The 19801-nt window shown below is 41.9% G+C and overlaps 1 protein-coding gene across 1 annotated transcript in view; it reads left to right on the top strand.

The window, feature by feature from the left end:
• Positions 1-7625: 7625 nt before the first annotated feature.
• Positions 7626-19801, top strand: part of tmtops2b (teleost multiple tissue opsin 2b) — a 32254-nt gene continuing 20078 nt past the window's right edge. The window contains exon 1 of the mRNA XM_085920171.1: positions 7626-8231. Coding sequence (XP_085776297.1) covers positions 7859-8231 — 373 coding nt within the window. The 5' untranslated portion in view covers positions 7626-7858. The remainder of the gene's footprint in view (positions 8232-19801) is intronic.

Genomic DNA, 19801 nt, shown 5'->3' with positions numbered 1-19801 from the left:
GCCACTGTTGGTAGGGAGGGATAATCGCAACAATATTTTTGATTGATGAAATTCAATAAGTACAGTATTTCTGGCTCCACAAGCTAAATGGTTGGTGACAAATAAAGTCAAGGAATTGTCTATTAAGATTATTCACAGGTACTATCCAACCAAACATGATCTTAAGTTCAAGAAAGTTTTTTGTGTCCCTATATTAACAAGTTTTGCAAAGGTGTATCTCGATTTATCATTCATTTTGTTGACTATGAGTTAACACTTTACTCTAAAAATGTATTGTTTCGTTTTTTCAATGATGATTTTTTAAAAAGCACGTTTTTATTAAGAATTTGATAATTATTTTTGCAAAATTCCATATCCCAAAAACAGTTAAGACAGTTGCTTTATGATCTTTATTTGGTATTTCAGTTTACATTTACCCTAGCTCTTTTTCTTTTCTTTCATGTGTATTGATAACTTTGGAAATGTAACTAGACATGTTGAATAAAGATAACTTTGGAAATGTAACTAGACATGTTCAATAAGGATTATTAAAAAAAAACGCACAATGGTTGGTCATCTGAAATTATTGCTTTCTGATAACATGTTAAATTTAATAAATGAAAAAGGCCGCCATATCCTTGTATTGACTGTAGCTTTCTCAAAGATCGAAAAGGCTTGCCACATTTCCCCAAAATATTTGTTCCTCCTCGCATCGCTCCTCTGTAGATAGGTATAAAGAGGTTCTAATAATAGGATCCAAAATGGATGAGGCCAACAATCTTAATTTATAAATATGTTAAATATTTGCAAAAACAAAACCTATTCTACCGTCCGTACCCAAGGTAAAATACAAAACACATGAGCAGTTTGGAAAATGGATGGTCAAATTACTTACTACTGTACAAAATAGAAAATCCAAAGACAGAAAAAAACAGAGCAGCAGAACACCTTTCATGGGCCCTGGACAGAAATACAGTACATAACAGAAAGGTAATCTATATTCTATTCGCTGGGGAAGATGATGTACTCTAACCACAGCCATTTGTTTTGAAGTAATAAAGGCATTTTGTCTGGCCTGGAAAGCGGTGTGAGCACAGACTTTGATGTGCACTTCTGCGGGAGACAACAATTCCGTGAATCTTTTTGATCAAAGACAGTGACACATGCATTTCTTATAATAAAATTAGTTATTGAACATGATTTTGGGGTGATGGTGTGCAACAAGTGTAATATTCTTGAACGGTGTTTGGTAATTTAAGCGGCGCGGCGCACACCCGGCATTGTTGACATAAAGGACTATCGATGGATTTAATGATTTGAAGTGACACAGATGGTTTGATAAAGGTGTTATTTATCTAAAAGTTATTTGGATAACTATCAATGTTACGTCAGGCCCGTTCTCAGCTCTTCGTTTGTGTTTATGTCACATTAGCGTACCGTATCGTTTAGCCTGTTGTTGCTCGTTTATGTCTGTTCTTGCTGTTAGATTTTGTCCAATAAATTTCCCCCGAAATGCAACTTATACTCCGGTGAGACTTATATATGTTTTTTTTTCACTTCATTGTGCATTTTATGGCAAATGCGACGTATATTCCGAAGCGACTTTTAGTCTGAAAATACGGTATTTGCAGTTTTGAATTTTCTAGTCTCAAAAATCATTACCCAATGTCAGGGATCTTCAGAGGGATTCGGTTGTCATGGGTTTCTTACGGTATTGGTCAAGACCCCAAATATTTAATTTAATTTGTTGTCAATGATATGCAGAAGTCGCATGGAATAACTTAACTCGCTTGTAATAGGTCTGTACATTTTGTCAGGATTGTAAAGGCTTTAATGCGTTTTTTTATAGCCTTTCTTTTTTTTTTGCTATAGGAGTGGGTCCAAATATAAAACTCAACCTGGCAAAGTGGTGGGTGGGAGTGATGGCATCACCTGCCAGTGATGAAATTCACACACGTTTGGCAGACTGGTGGGTGTTAACATCAAGCAGTGTCTGCATGTCATTTTTTTTTTTTTTTTTTTTTTTAGGTCATGTAGAATGGAGATCTGTGCACACGCTTGAAAATGTTGGGTTAAAAACAACCCAATTCGGGTTAAATATTGGGCCGACGCAGGAAGTCAGGTCACATTTTAACGCAGCAGTTTTAAAGGTGCAAAGGATAGCACATCCTTCATTCCTTACTCAATAATTAATTTAGTCTCTTCCCTGCTACTTTTTTTGCATGCAAACAATAACCACTGGCGTTCTGTATCATTATTTTCTGTATCATTATTTTCCATTGTCCATAAAAGCGGCAGATGTCTGGTTGAAGCCACCTGGCTGCAAATTATTGCTCCTACTGGTCTCATTGTATTGCACAGAACATAGAACATCATCGCTTGATCATCCAGCTTGGATCATCCAGTTTGGATGATCAAGTCAGTAATCAAGTAGGTGTGGGTGAACATAATATGCCTGCAGTGTGCCTATGAATTAAGTTACTGCTCAAAGAATGCCTTCACCACATCAGCAATGAGAGTCACGTATATCCATGATATTACAAATCTGGGCAGAATTATTCTGAGTAATGCTAGCAATAGCAACCGGTGTTGAAAGTGAGATTCTCACATCCCATTGAGGATCAGGATCAGTAAACCCTTTGCCATGCCTTACAGTATACTGGAGGACCACAGTCTGGGTTCGGAACAAGAAGCTGTTCCATACAGACAGGGAAGTACAGTCAAAAAATTCAAAACTTGACTGGGTAAAAAGGGACTCAATGGAGTGGAGGTTTAGTGCATGACAAAATGTGCAGAGCAAAAAAACATACAAGTTAAGCCATCCCATGTGACCTGACAAATTAAATTTGCATATCAGCTTGTAAACACAACTCAGCTGGAGAAAGTTGAGAAGATGACATTTAAAGGGAGAAAATCATGGCTACAAAGAGAGAAAACGCAACAAATGGCATTCTGCCCAAAAAAAAAGAGTCATTTCTGTTTATTTTTACTTGCCACTGGGAACACATCATAAAATTGTAAATTTAAAATAGCATTAGAAGACAAAATATGATTTGAACAAACAGCCACTCGACATCTGAAGTAGGATGAAAATGTTATTAAGGGCATCTTGAGCTCAGAGATCAGTTATTGTTAAATGCACATGTAAAACTGGTTCACACTGTTGGATCAAGATGTTCAAAAGAAAATAATCTCAAACCGGACCTCTTTAAATTTCAGTTGACTACCCCTGATCTAGAGAATGACAAAACTCTCTCCTCCTGCATTCACTGGCCTCCAAATAATTTCAAAGTCGTTGTATTTGGAGATGAAAAAAATCTGGGTTTTCTCAAGAGAGAGTGGAAGAGGAGCAGTGACAAAATTCGAACTTTTATCTGGCTATCTTTCAGGAGAAGTCAGTAGCCTCAACAGAAGAGATTAATAGCCGTGTCATGGAGATAACCGCAATCTATCCCTTGGTTTAATGATTCATGAAACAGCGGTTAAAATTTCCTCTAGAGGAAAAGAATCTATAGGAAGTGTGTGATGAAGTAGAAAGGAATATCAAGCGGTATGAAACAGAAATAGAGCGTAAAAAGATATGGAAGTTGAAAAACATTTCATACTAATTCTCACCATATGATTTTTACTCACATTTAGAGGCACTACTAAGTGGAATCAGAAAGTCTCTTCTGACTTTTTGTGGGACTTGGTTGGTTTTAACCCTTTGAGAACCGCCTTCTTATTTCCAATTCTTTTCTTCTTTTCAGCCCATTCCTTATCTCTGTTGTGTGCCTTCTCTAAGACATTTTCTGCTCTCAGATACACAGCTACTTTCTTCTTGATTTTAGTTTGATTTGCAGGTTTCAGAGGCCTGGACCTGCAGTGACATGGGTTGGCACATTTGATGTTCCTGGCAGGTGAGGGAGGAGCTGCACTGGTGGAGGCCTCTTCTCCAGGAAGGTCAACAATGGCACTGGTTTCATGGTCTGGATTTGCTCTGTCTGTCACCATTGATGCTACTCTTCTGAGAAGATGCTACTGTGTTGTAAGGGCATGTTGCGCTGAAAACTGAGGTTATGCTTGTTGATGACATTGGTACGGAAGAGGATTAGGGCCAGTGAAGAAAAAAAAACGAGGGGTGAAGGGATTCTGATTTTTTTTCTCAGAACAGACTTTAAAGTCAGAATTCTGAGAATAAAGTCAGAATTAGGACTTCAAAGTCAGAATTCTGAGAATAAAGTCAAAATTCTGACTTTAAAGTCAGAAATGGGGAATTCTGACTTTAAAGTCAGAATTCTGAGATTAAAGTCAGAATTCTGACTTTAAAGTCAGAAAAAGGGACAAAGTTCAGCATCCCTTCTTTGGTGATGAGGCAAACACAAATAACCTTTGTGCAAATACACCATTAGTGATAGTTATAATGATGATAATAAAATTATTGCAGCGCTGACTGACAGTGAAGTGAGGATTGCGGGGTTTAAATAAGACTCCTAATGAGCGGCTGGCAGGTGTGGGTGATTGAGTTGATTGGTGGGGGTGTGGCTGTGAGTGCATGGCAGATGGAAAGTTACCGGTTGATTACCAGGTGAGCAGGCGTATGACACACTGCAATAATTTGCCTCATTTTTAGGCAACAAATCTTAAACATTCAGTCATGAATTCACAGTTTTGACATTTATAAACAAAGAGCATGTCATTTTCTGACGTTTCTATTTTCAGCAAGTCCCGAGATGCGTTATATCATTGGCTGATAAAAATCCCTTGGAGATCATTTATGCAGTGAGCCATCTGTCTGGGAAGATGTTTTGTAATCGACCATATGACAGCTGTTTATATAGAGGATTGGCATGAAAAGTGGAGAAAAAAAAACAGCTTATCTCTCATAATTTGTGATTTTGTCAAATCATTCAAATGAACCATGCAAAACACTGAGGGATAATAGAAAGTGATTAACTAGAAGGGCCACCCCCTGCTGTAGTATGCCAGCAGTTGTGCATTGTGATGAAATTCCCTCTGAGAATTGATTAAGGTAAACAAATCAATTAGCACAAATACCAAAGCACCTACAGGAAAACACAAAGAATCATTATTGCAGCTTGCGGCAAATATTTGTAAAACGTGTGTATACTTGAACAAATCCCATCAGCCTCACTGAGCCGTGAAATATTGCTGGAACAAATCCATCATGGATGCTTTTCATTGTTTACCTGCTATGAAAAAACATATTTGAAACTGAGTTATTTGGACTGGATGGATAGACAGAAAAATCCCAGTGGGTTTAGCTGGATATTGAAACACAGAGGCACAATATTTGCAGCTTTAAGGGAAGACATGATGGGGAATGCAGGACCTGTGGTTACTAAGCATACACTACTGCAGGGGTGGCCAACCGGCGGCTCGCGAGTCGCATGCGGCTCTTTGCCTGGTTTCATGCGGCTCTTTTAAGTTCATATCAACATTTGTGTTTGTGGGTTTTTTTGTGCGTGTTACTTCGCTTGAGTTCAATATGGTATTTCCGTCAATTGTGATGCGCATGAAGTGAAATCCCGCAAAGGAGGAGGGGCAAACCCATTCAAGGAAACAAATAGTGTCAATTTCGCTCTCAAAATGGCAGGGAGAAAATACACAGCTAAACGAAAATGTGAAGATGAACACAGGACGTTTTTAACAGAGTGGGAAAGTTTATAGTTTTTTGTTGAACGCAATGCGAAGCCATTCTGCCTGATATGTCAGACGTCATTAGTGCATTTTAAAGCTTCAAATCTTCAATACCACTTCAGCTCACTTTCTGCTAATATCGATAAGGACTTTCCATAAGGGACTGAATTTCGCAAGCGCAAGTTGGACACTTTGAAAAGTCAGGCAGAAAAACAAGTACAGTTTTTGCAAAAAGTTACAAAGCACTCAGAGACTGTCACGCTTGCATCGCATCAACTGGCTTGGAACATTGCACGGGCTAAAAAGCCATACAATTGCGTGTCCCAAGAACAAGAACCAAGCAAGGAGAAGCAGCATTCAGTTATTATGCTCCTCACCTGTGGAACAAACTTCCCATAGATCTGAGGTCTGCTCAAACTGTTAGCTCCTTTTAAATCAGGGCTAAAAACGTTACTGTTTACCGTAGCGTATTTTTAAATTAAAATCCATCCATCCATCCATTTTCTGAAACCGCTTTGTCCCCACGGGGGTCGCGGGCGTGCTGGAACCTATCCCAGCCATCATCGGGCAGCAGGCGGGGGACACCCTGAACCGGTTGCCAGCCATTCGCAGGGCACACAGAGACGAACAACAATCCGCACTCGCACTCATACCTAGAAACAATCTAGAGTCTTCCGTCGGCCTACCAAACATGTTTTTGGGATGTGGGAGGAAACCGGAGTTCCCGGAGAAAACTCACTCCACACAGGGAGGGCCGGAGGTGGAATCGGACCCGCATCCTCCTAACTGTGAGGCGAACGTGCTATCCAGTGCGCCACCGAGCCGCCTTAAATTAAAATCCTCTCTTTTAATTATTTTTTATGCTCTATGTTCTTTGTTTTTTTAATCCATTTTATGTAAAGCGCATTGAGTTGCCTTGTGTGTGAAATGCGCTATATAAATAAATCTGCCTTGCCTTGCCTACAATGAAGGGGATTTCGTAAAAAAATGCCTCATTGACGGTGTTGAAATCTTGTCTCCTGAAAACGACAAACTAAAACGAATGGTATCAGATATCCGATAAAAAGAATTGCTTCGAGTAGCAACAACGGAATACAAGCCAGATTTGATTGTTCAAGGCAAGGAATAAACTAAGCAACATGCATAGTAAGTGAAAAAACGTGATTGTAAATTATTGTGTTTTTGTTTGTGGACTTTGTTGAACTGAGAGTTTGTGAGTGTGAGACAATGCACACAATGTTCATTGTTGAAAATGACTGGTGACTTACTTAGTACTGTAGGAGTCAATTTCTGTCATTATCATGTTGGCGCATGACATATGATAATGTCACACAATAAAACCGACCAAAAACTTCCCCTCCGATACCCTGACAAAGTCTCTGTTGTGCCAATGCTGAGCACTACATCAAGCAGACGGCGCACAATACCAAACCACCTTCCAAGTAATTATTGTACTAGTAATATATCTATTAAGGCTATAAGACTAAAATATGCAGTACACATTGCAATACGTCACAAACGTACTGTATGTATAATAGCTGTAGAAACTGGGATGTTTTGTGTGATAAATAAAAACTCATCTTTATTCATAAGGAAGAAGAAATACAATGGAGTAATTTGGAATGTTGTAAGCGGCGGTGTGAGCTTAGCACAGTAATACAATGTGGAAAAAGTGAATTGTTGCAAATATGTGCCCGATTTTTTGTTGCTTATCTATGGTGTTTTTTGGTGTTAATTTGGCTATTGAGGGACAGAAATAGTCATGACGATGTCTCCGTCTTGCTGACAGTATGAGTAATCGACATTACTGAAAATAGATTTTTTTTTACAGCACCTCCTCATGAAGGATGAAGGGAGGAGTAAAGAACTTAAGTAAAAATGAGGGACTCGTTAAAAGAAGGTCGCCCCTACTCCGCCCACCCCTTTCTTGCAGCTCACGACGCGCAGATGACGTCAAAGGCGCCTTTAAAAAAGATACTGGACCTCGCGGTGAGGCGCACTTTCACGCAAAACCGCACGCGTGGATTACATTGCAGCGCGGAGGAAATGGGGAAAAAACGAGATCGTGGGCACAAGCAGTAAGTGCTAGCGGTCCTTTCAGATACAAATGGAGGAGCTGGATGGGAAGTAACAGGTGGGACTGTGGGGCATCACCCTCATCATCACGAGCAGTGGAATTTTAAAGGAATGCGCGCAAAGATCTTGTAAACTCACGAAAAGTGCAGCCAAGCTCTCATGCATGGACGCCAGAATGTTCTCCGGCCAGGTGGCTCTCAACTTGAGCGGCTCCAACCTGAGCGACGACCCGGAGCTGGCGGAGCCGTCAGTCGAGGTCGAGGCGCGCCTGTCTCCCACCGGCTTCGCGGTGCTCTCCGTGGTGCTGGGCTTCATCATGATTTTCGGTTTCCTCAACAACCTGGTGGTGCTCCTGCTCTTCTGTAAGTTCAAGAAGCTCCGCACGCCCGTCAACATGCTGCTGCTCAACATCAGCGTGAGCGACATGCTGGTGTGCGTGTTCGGCACCACGCTCAGCTTCGTCTCCAGCATCCACGGACGCTGGCTACTCGGCTCCAGCGGCTGCAGCTGGTACGGCTTCATCAATTCCTGCTTCGGTAAGTTTTCAGTCACGGTCTGTGGACACTTCATTACACCTCGCTCCGTCCAAAGTCTTTTTTTATGTTCAGAGAAGGTTGTCCCTATATTTGATCCTCTTAAACAAACAAACAAACAAATAAACAAACAAACAAACAAACAAACAAACGAATAAATGAATGAAAACTAAACAAATATTCAAATAAATATTTAAATAAATATTTAGATATATGTATATATATTTGAATAACTAAATATTTAAATCCATATTTAAATAAATATTTAAGTAAATATTTAAATAAACGGCCTATAGCGAGCGGTCAAACTCACATTTTGAAAGTCTGTCTTTTGGGCTCGACTAATAAGGCTTGTCTTTGTCTCAGAATTTTGTCAATTTAAAATACTAATTGAAAATGTTAGTTAGTTAGTTAGTTAGTTAGTTAGTTAGTTAGTTAGTTAGTTAGTTCCTCCCATTCCTATTGGAACATTGGGTGACAAGTTTTCTCCATTTGCAGAGGCACCTTTGTATAGCCTACCTATTATAATGACATGATGATTTATTTATTTTCTCATATGTATATTGGCCCCAGGGCGGCTTGGTGGGGCAGTGGGTAGCACGGCCGCCTCACAGTTAGGAGGGTGCGGGTTCGATTCCACCTCCGGCCCTCCCTGTGTGGAGTTTGCATGTTCTCCCCGGGCCCGCGTGGGTTTTCTCCGGGCACTCCGGTTTCCTCCCACATCCCAAAAACATGCTTGATAGGCCGATTGACCACTCCAAATTGTCCCTAGGTGTGAGTGCGAGTGCGAATGGTTGTTCGTCTCTGTGTGCCCTGCGATTGGTTGGCAACCAGTTCAGGGTGTCCCCCGCCTACTGCCCGATGACGGCTGGGATAGGCTCCAGCACGCCCGTGACCCCCGTGGTTCAGAAAATGAATGAATGAATGAATGAATATATTGGCCCCTTGAGGGAAACTACTGCATAACCGTTATGTGAGTTTGCTACCCTAATCATTGAACATAGGGTTGAATCTGAATTTTAGGAGTTCTCAGTACCCTATCAGAATATAAATAATGACACCTTGACAACTATATATTATCAAAATAATAAAACAACACAACAAACACTGATGGTGAAGTGCAAAGATGAGCAAAGTGTGGCCCAATCCATTCTTTGATCCCACCCTTCTTGCATTTACTTGATCAGGAGTCCTGTAAAATTTTGTGCATTGATTTGGCATTATTTTTTACCCCTAAAAAAGGTTGCGTAAAATGTCTCATAATTTTAAACATTTGTCAAAGAATTGGTTTCTTTATTATTATTATTTTTTATTTATTTATAATACACTGGCATCTTTTTGATTAATTTCATTAAGTCATTGGTTAATTACCATATTGGCCCGAAAATAAGACAACCCGATTATAAGATGACCCCCTCTTTTTCAAGACTCAAGTTTGAAAAAAGACTTTTTGAACACCAAAATTTAATTTCTATACAGAAAATGATTACATCTGAAACAAATGATGATAATATATTCAAGAGAAAAAACATGTTATTTTGCCTCATTCAAATCATGCAAAAACTGTCTATCACATCTTAATATTTGAACCTTTAAATATGTAAACTAAAGTGCAATCACATTTGTAAATGAATGGCTTCTGGTTTTTGAAATATAAATAAACCAATCTACTGTGATAAAACAAAAAAAATGCAATAACTGCATTAACCATCAAAGTGAAGTGTAACTGTAACTAGTCTTGAAACAAATCTGAATAAGGAAAACCATAGCAATAAAATAATGCAAACTGCTACCACTATTGTTGGGGAGCCTGAGAACTGTATTGGGGGTTGGCTCGGATGGTTATGGTGTTTTCGCCCCTGGTGTTGGTCAGAACACAGGAGGGAAGACGTGGTTGAGTTTTGATTGCCTTACTGAATTATTGGCAAAAAAGTAAAAGGCACTGTGGCTCACAGGGGCTAACATAGGCACACGTTTGGTCGTAAGGATGTGAGAGCAGGTGTGTGTAGTGTTCATGGGTGAGTCTTTGGGTGTGTGAATATGAATCTTGTGTGTGATTATTGTATGAAGCGTGTGTGTGTGTGTGTGTGTGTGTGTGTGTGTGTGTGTGTGTGTGTGTGTGTGTGTGTGTGTGTGTGTGTGTGTGTGTGTGTGTGTGTGTGTGTGTGTGTGTGTGTGTGTGTGTGTGTGTGTGTGTGTGTGTGTGCGGTTCTGCAACAGACAAATACAGCACGTAAGTCAACGCTCAACCTCTGACGTCACACAACAGTAGACGGCACACATTACATAACTAACTGCGCGTAACGGTTCCGCGATACTAAATAACCAGAAAAGAAATACTCTCGGCAACACACCAAACATAAGTCATCGAGACAACAAAATACATTTGCTGGAGACTATTAGTCGCCGTGCCGCTGCGTAACGGCTACTCGTACGATGCGAGGCAAACTTAAAGGAGCGCGCCGAAGCTATCAATCAAACGATGCACACACGAAACAAACCGCGATCAGACAAACGGCACAACAGTAGACAGTAGTAGTAAGAATGAAACGTATATACTATGTATTGCGCACAAGTCAATGGACATTGTCACGTCTCGTCCCCAGCCGTTCCACTATGAGTCTGTTGTCATGGTTTCTGTCTGTGTGCTCGTTAGTTTGATTATTCTCACCTGCCTCTTGTTACCTGTCGTGTATATAAGTCCTGTCTGCCCCTCACGTCGGATTATTGTTGTCGAAATGTCTTGTTGTCTTCATATCTTTTTGGTTCCTGTCGTTTTCAAGTCTGTTTCAGTTAGTCAGTCATGTTATCGTTTTGTCAAGTCATGTCAGTTTGCCGAGTCTGTTTTGAGTTCCTCAAATAAACCCTGGTCCAAGCTGCACTTGGTCGCCCTGCTCCATTCCAATCGTGACAGAATGATCCGACCACTTCAGCGACCAGCACATGGACCAACCTCCTCCACCAGCTCCCGTCAGCGACGCCCGATCCACGTCCGTCATCCGAGCTTGTTCCAGCGCGATCGGCTCTGCTGTCGCCGTCGGACTTCGCTCCAGCGACACCAGTTCCGCGGCCGCCATCGGAGTTCCTTCCGGCCGCCATCGGGCATCGGCACCACGGCATCAGCTCTACGGCCGCTGTCGGACCTCGTTCTAGCGACGCCGGAGCCGCGGCCGTCGCCGGAGCTCCTCCTAGCGGCGCCACACCCGTCGCCACCATCGGGCTCCACTGCGGCTGTCGCTGGACCTGCGACCGTCACCGGACTTAGAGCTAGCTGCGCCGGAGTCGCGATCGTCACTGGCCCCACTCCCACAGCTGGGGCGCGTGATGGCTCTTGCGGCTGCGCACATTCTCCCCTTCCGAATGCCGCTGATCGCGGTATGGACTTCCAGAGTTGCCGCCGATTGGCGTACGGACTTCCAGAGTTGCCGCCGATTGCGGTTCATTCCCCAGAGTTGCCGCCGATTGTAGATCATGCCCCAGAGTTTCCGCCGAGCGCGGTCCATGTCCCAGAGTTGCCGCCGAGCGCGGTCCATGTCCCAGAGTTGCCGCCGAGCGCGGTCCATGTCCCCGAGTTTCCGCCGAGCGCGGTCCATGTCCCCGAGTTGCCGCCGAGCGCGGTTCATGTCCCCGAGTTGCCGCCGATTGCGGTTCAGGTCTCCAAAGTTGCTGCGATTGCGGTCATGGCTCCCTGAATGCCGCCGATTGTGGTCCTGACTCCCTTGAACACTGCCGATGGCGGTTCATGTCCCCGAGTTGCGGCCGATTGCAGTTCAGGTCACCAGAGTTGCTGCGATTGTGGTCCTGGCTCCCTGAATGCCGCCGATTGCGGTCCTGGCTCCCTGAATGCCGCTGATTGCGGTCCTGACTCCCCTGAACGCCGCCCATTGCGGTTCATGTCCCCGAGTTGCCGCCATTTGTGATTCAGGTCCCCAGAGTTGCCACGATTGTGGTCCTGGCTCATTGAATGCCACCAGTGCGGTCCTGACTCCCCTGAACGCCTCCGATTGTGGTTCATGTCCCTGAGTTGCCGCCATTAGCGGTTAGTTCCCCAGAGTTGCCGTGATTGTGGTCCTGGCTCACTGAACGCCGCTGATTGCTGTCCTGACTCCCCTGAACTGCGCTGATTGCGGTTCATGTCCCAGAGTTGCTGCCGATTGTGGTTCATGCCCCCCCGAGTAGCCGCCAACTGCGGTTCATGTCCCCTGAGAAGCCGCCGATTGCGGTGTATACTCCCCGAATATCGCTGATTGCGTTTTAGACTCTCCAAATGCCGCCGATTGCTGTGTAGACTCCCCTGAATGTCGCCGATTGTGGTTTACTCCCCTGAATGCCGCAGAGTGCGGTTAGGACTTTGCCATGGCCAGTGAGGTCATCTGGATTGGTGCGCTTCCTCCCCGCCCCCCGCTCGCCACGTGGGGGTTTTGGGGTTTTTTGGGGACGTCGGGAGCTGTCCCTTGTGGGGGGAGGGGTGTGCTGTCACGTCTCGTCCCCAGCCATTCCACTATGTGTCTGTTGTCATGGTTTCTGTCTGTGTGCTCACCCCTCCTGTCCTGTGTGCCCATGAGTAGTTTGATTATTCTCACCTGCCTATTGTTACCTGTCATGTATATGTCCTGTCTGCCCCCCCGTCGGAACATTGTTGTCAAAATGTCTTGTTGTCTTCATGTCTGTGTCGGTCAGTTAGTCAGTCATGTTATCGTTATGTTACGTCATGTCAGTTTGCCGAATCCGTCTTTCGAGTTCGTCCAATAAACCTTGGTCCAAGCTGCACTTGGTCGCCCTGCTCCATTCCAACCGTGACAGGGCATAATGTCTAGACCCCGAATGTAAGACGACCCCCACTTTTTCAGTCATGTTTCAATGCAAAAAACGTCGTCTTTTATTTGGGCCAATATGGTACTGAAATATATGTAAAATGGAATTCTGAATTATTATAAAGTCAAGACAACTATTTTAAGTTTTTTTTATAAACCTTGTCTACAAATAACCTTGATCATTTATCCATTTTAGAAATGAAAACTTGCTTTGAAATATAAGTTTGTCCATGGTTGTTTGAGTGTTACAAGTGCCACTTCAGTTGCCACTCAATGACATGAATGGTTGTTTGTCTCTCAAAAAAATGTGGTTGCGAGGAAACCATTCACGGGTGTTGCTGAACTTTTGGCCAAAGTCAGCCAGCGTAGGCTCCATCCCCATCATCCGGAACAGCATAGATATAATAGAAAATGGATGGCTGAAAAACATTAACCTGAGATTACAGGATATTTACATGTTCATAAACAGAGCAAACTGTTCTGCCTGTAAATATATCACACCTCAGCTTGATGATATGCACAATGCAGTATTAGGACTATTGCAGTATTATAGTCGGCCTATCGTATTGTTGAAAAATAAATTGCACACTTTCTTGTTGCCACAAGTTGCTTATTTATGAGCGGTTGCACTCGTGTTTTGAATGGGCACCCTGTGTGAGTTGGAAATGCTAAAAAATATTTTTTGTGATCTGGTTCACTATGAGGTGTTCAACACGATATACAGTTAAATGATTACAAGTTGTCATCCACTGCTGATTCTGCTGGTATGTTGATCATAAATTTATGTCACGTTTCATCACTTCATCTGTCGGCTTTGCCCAAAAGCTTTTTTGACTTCAATGGTTTTCAGGCATATATTGGAGGGATCATAATCTTGAGCGCGTTAGCAACAGAATTGTAGTGATGTGCTATCATCGTTGTCATGCTGAAAGACCCAGCCACATTTCATCTTCAATGCCCTTGCTGATGGAAGTTGGTTTTCACTCAAAAATCTCACAATACATGGCCCCATTCATTCTTTCCTTTAGACGGATCAGTCGTCCTGGTCCCCTTGCAGTAAAACAGCCCCAAAGCATGATGTTTTCACCCCCATGCTTCACAGTTGGTATGGTGTTCTCTGGATGCAACTCTGCATTTTTTCTCCTCCAAACTCGAGTGGAGTTGTTACCAAAGAGTTCTATTTTGGTTTCATCAGACCATATGACATTCTTCCAATCCTCTTCTGGATCATCCAAATGCTGTCTAGCAAACTTCAGACGGGCCTGGACATGTACTGGCTTAAGCAGGTGGACACACGTCTGGCACTGCAGGATTTGAGTCCCTGGCGGCGTGATGTGTTACTTTGGTCCCAGCTCTCTGCACGTCATTCACGAGGTCTCCCCGTGTGGTTCTGGGATTTTTGTTCACCGTTCTTGTGATCATTTTGACCCCACAGGGTGAGATATTGCATGGAGCGCCAGATCGAGGGAGATAATTAGTGGTCTTGTATGTCTTCCATTTTCTAATAATTGCTCCCACAGTTGATTTCTTCACACTAAGCTGCTGACCTATTGCAGATTCAGTCTTCCCACCCTGGTGCAGGTCTACAATTTTGTTTCTGGTGTCCTTTGACAGCGCTTTGGTCTTGGCCGTAGTGGCCCAGCGAATGGGTCAAAATACCAGCAACGCTGTGTGAAATCCTTGTGAAGACTTACAGGAAACATTTGACCTCTGTCATTGCCAACAAAGAGTATATAACAAAGTATTAATATGAACCTTTGTTATTATTGACCAAATACTTGTTTTCCGCCATAATTCACAAATAAATTCCTTAAAAATCAGACAATGTGATTTTCCGGATTTTGCTTCTTTTGTCTCTCATGGTTGAAGTGTACCTATGATGAAAATTACAGGCATCTCTCATCATGTAAGTGGGAGAACTTGCACAATCGGTGGCTGACTAGATACTTTTTTGCCCCACTTTGTGGCCCACTTGCCAATTCACAGTTCCCCAGTGTGCCATTTTACATCCAATGGATATGCTGAGCTCATTCACAGAAATTTGAAATATTTATTTGCCGAACTAATCCTTCACCTTTTCCTTGAGGGAGAGAGAAATGAGGAGCTTTAACAACCTTACAACAAAAAAACAACACAAATGCTTTTTGTCAAAAAATTTACTGATTTCACACTCCTAGAAGCACAAGAAGCATTTCAATAGATGAAAAAAGTGTTTGCACATTAAGTCGAAGCCTGGAATGTATTGCACAAATAGAAGTGAAGGACATCTCTAGATTGGATGTGGATTCATGCATTAAGAAAAAAACACATTTTATCTGCTTGTGTTGATGTTCTGAATTCCCATTCTTGTATCTTGACATGGTGTTCATATAAGATTCACCAATCACACTCAACAATGATTTCTTGGAACTGTCTGAAGACAATTGACATTAACATCTCTGATGTAAGTTACCGTTGTGTCCCGTGTGAAAACAAGAGTCGCTGGAGCCTATCCCAGCTCCCTTTGGGCAGATTGCATACTGGACTGGTCACCAGTCAATTAAAGGGTATATAAGAAGACAGATAACTGTTCACACTAACATTCAAAAAAGCATTGAAGTGGGAATAGAACCCACAATGTCTGCATAGAGGCAATCATGTGAACCACTACATCAGTGATTTACCTTTTTTTGTATCTCTCTGAATGTGTTTCTCAGGGGAAAATAGATTAACAACTGTTAGAAGTCCACCAAATATTGAATTTTGACACAGCACCATTAAAAAAAAGTCACCTGGAAGAGAGCAAACCCAATTTCCATTTTATTCCTGGGTAATGAAAGACATGATGATGGTTTTTCCTTGCCATCAATCATTCTCAGCCACTCCCGTGCAGTAGAGCTGATCACCTGCATCCCGCTTGTTAAACAGCCTACTTAAACTTCGGACTCCCGTTTACACACTGTCAGTCCGTCCTCTTGTCCTCCCCTGTGATGCCACTCGTGTGCTCACTGTGCGCCGCCCGACTGATACCCGTTGCCGACCTTGCCCGTGGACTGACCCGACTTGCCTTGCTCGCCGCCCGTCCTGACCACTTGCCTGTCTTTGACCACGTCGTGATCACCGCCCGTCCTGACCTCCCGCTTGACCCTGACCACGTGCTGCCCTCCGCTGCCCTGCGTGCTCTCTCCGTCAGGTTGGTTCATGTTCCCTGCCAGGTTTCCTCTCCACGGTCAGTAACCAGCTTCTGCTTCAAGTCTGTCCTCCGCTGGTCCCTTTCAGCCGCCCTGCAACACCAGCCAAGCCAGCAATCCAGCTTTCCACTTCCCCTTTCCCCTAATTTAATAAAGCCAATGCAGCACATGGTCGTTCTGTCTCTGCTTGTGGCAAAAGGATACTTAATTGGCGGTGTGTTCAGATAAAATTCAAATTGCTTTGAGGCCAGATGGAATTCTGATAACCTTGAGGCTCTGAAGCTAAGAGCACAGAATTTGTTTTAAGATAAGATATTCCATTATTTGTTCCACACAGGGAAATTGCAGTATGCAGCGGTCATACTTATTATGACTATTATATTCAGAATTATTAAATGAAAATTTGAAAAAAAGTGGAAGTTTAGAAGATGTAAATATTAAAAAATAGAATACATGTACATGAGTCTTGTGAGTCATCTCTAAGATTGTCAGATTGATGAATCTCATTTACAGTTATGTGCTGGTAGTCATTTGACTAGTTGAATACAGAGAAATACGATTTAAAAATACAATTTTGCAATCCTTGTTTCTTGGTAGGTTATTTGGAATGCTCTAAGCCTGGGGTGTCAGACTCCGGCCCGCGGGCCAGATTTACATCTTTTTAAAGAAATGAAGTTTTACCTTGTCTCTGATTTTAAAACTACTTTGTCATCAGTTTGTTGTGCAGCCCATTCTGTATATAATATGAGACATACATTTATTTGGGTCGACAGTCACAATGACCCTCTGAAAGAAACTTTGACTACGACAAAAATGAGTTTGACAACCCTGCGTGGTTATGCATGAGTGTGCAATGCCCTGCAGGAACCAGCAGTTGGCATGAAAAATGCATACTATATTTTATGGACTGTTGTTAAACTGTTACTTTTTTATCACACACTCACACAAATATATATATATATATATATATATATATATATATATATATATATATATATATATATATATATATATATATATATATATGTATATATATATATATATATATATATATATATATATATATATATATATATATATATATATTTGCAATATGAAAATGCAATTTTTTCTTATCAAATTAAATAAAATGTAGAAAAAAAAAGCCATTTTTTTTAATCAAATGAAATAAAATGTAGAGCTACAATGACACATTCCTAAAGGACTAGAAATCTGGACTGCATTGAGTGGTGAACATCAAAATACGTTGTCCCCCCTCCCATTGACATTATTGCCATGGCACAACATATGGTACACAATCTGAAAAGCGACAGTGGTGGGCTTGCTGGCTCTCCTATGGTGCTAATTAAGAAGGCTTTTCACTGATTATTGAAGCCTTGCTTGTGTGTGTTCTGTCTGTATAAAACGTGTGTCCATAGAAAAAAATACAGAAACTGCAAACCAATTTACTAGGGTGAGAAAAAAAAGCATGTAGACCGACAAGATTAGGAGGCCGTGTAAAGAATGTCAATATACTACGAAAGTCAGTAACACACAGGAATGTAATTTCCCCCCACAGTAATTGATATAAAATTGTATATATATATATATATATATATATATATATATATATATATATATATATATATATATATATATATATATATATATATATATATATATATATATATATATATATAATGTTAGTTAGGTATAATCGTGTTAGTCCATTGTACTACAATGCATTGGACATACTTTACAATGCATTGTACACACTTTACAATGCGCATTAAGACCACACTTTCATCCATCTCAGAGACTGATTGGGCTTCACTGCTGCTATTTGGCTCTCAAAAGAGATCAAATCTCATTATCTTTTTGTCTGGAACAATAGCAATGAACTGATGATACCTTGCTATTCATGTTTACTTTTGATGCTGATTCATTTTTTCGATGGAGGAATTTCAGACCTGCATCTGGTGTACCCTGCCTGTCGTCAGCTGTGGTTAGGCCCAGGTAAACTCGTGATCCTAATGAAGATAAGCAGTATGGAAAAAAGATGGATGAATTTTACAGACCTGCTCTTTCATACAACCAAATGGTGCAGCTCGGACACATCCTCGGTAAAGAACCCAGGATCTTTGGGTGTTTCATCAGTCACTGTCACCCGGGCGAACCAACCGTGGATGATCGGTCCCCGACTTGTGTCCGAACAGCGCAACACCATGGATCTGCCCTTAGATCCACAGCCACATTGAGGCTTTCTCTGCCGTCTCACTCATGCTTTGGGTAGCTTTTCTCCCTTGCCACCCTCTGATCCCAAGGAGCCTGAGTTCTAGGCAGCAGGTACTTCCCCGCGAACCCCCTACAGCCCACCTCAAAAGGCTCACACAAGGCCTCCCAGCCATTCGCCCTGAAGGCCTTTAGCAACCCCAGGTACTGGGCCTTCTTACGTTCGTAGGCCTCACACATCCGGTCTTCCCAGGGGACTCTAAGTGACGTCTCGGCGATGTTCACTGGAAACTCCAGCTTTGTCCCCAGGTCCACCTTGAATTGCAAAGTAAAGTAGCCCAGTTGATGACTGTAACACTAAGTCATTCAAGGCATACAGCTGTAAAATTGGATTGCCCTTGGAACTCATCAATGTATAGATTTTACGAGTTCCCAATCGTCATGAAAACTTTAGACATTTTTATCACAAGTTTTTTTTTTTTTTTAAATGCGCGCAAGGGTTTCAGTGGGTTTTGGCAGTGTTGTGTGTTTGTGTGGTAGCCCTAAATGAAGAACAGAATTCTTAAAAAGAAAACTTGGAGTTCCACTTTTCAAATGATTGAAGTTCCAGGCTCCAAAACATCATAGAAAGCATTTTACTAGTTTTAGTCAAATTACTGGTGTACAGCATAGTCATGATATTTTGCTAACCCTTACAAAATTATCATGATAAAGCCCTTTTTGTCATTTATATCTCCCCCAAATAGTTTCCTAATTCACTTTACTGTGATATTTTGTCACTGGCATCAAATAGCATTTGAGTGGCAATCGCTATTCAGTGATTAAAAAGAACTGAGATTAAGTGAAGAAGGTAAACTTCAACCACTAACTGTCATTTTCTGGCTCTCAAACCACAGTCAAGTAAACACAAGAACAAAGCGACCACGATTTTTAATCAGTTTTAAGTTGAATGAGTCAATACAAGTTTGTGCAACTCATCCTTGAAAGTACTACAACTCATCCTTGAAAGTCCACTTCTTCCTCTGACTTTTTCATTTACTTTTAAGAGATTTGGCAGTCAGTGCAGAGAAGCAGAGGCAATGATAAGAAGTTGGATGTGATTCATCAAACAAAAGTTCATCTCAGTGGGTATCTCACCACAGTCTGAATCTTATTATTTATGCCCATTTCTCATTTGAGGTGAAGGGGGTATCTTTTATATTTTAATTAATAACAATTTGTTTCATCCAATGCCAGTCTCTCACAAGCCTCAATATTAAGGTCAATTTGGTGTGGGGCAGTGGGGATTAAATGTGAGGCACCAACCACTGAGGCAGGCCCCCTTCCAAGAAAATGACTCTCGAATAGTCTAATGTGCTTTTTTCCCCCACTTGTAACT

The sequence above is a fragment of the Syngnathus leptorhynchus genome, chromosome 9, assembly GCF_054491065.1.
Source record: "Syngnathus leptorhynchus isolate UIUO chromosome 9, UIUO_Slep, whole genome shotgun sequence".
NCBI lineage: Eukaryota > Metazoa > Chordata > Actinopteri > Syngnathiformes > Syngnathidae > Syngnathus > Syngnathus leptorhynchus.
The sequence above is the reverse complement of the archived record's forward strand: the minus strand, read 5'-3'. Positions and strand labels throughout refer to the sequence as shown.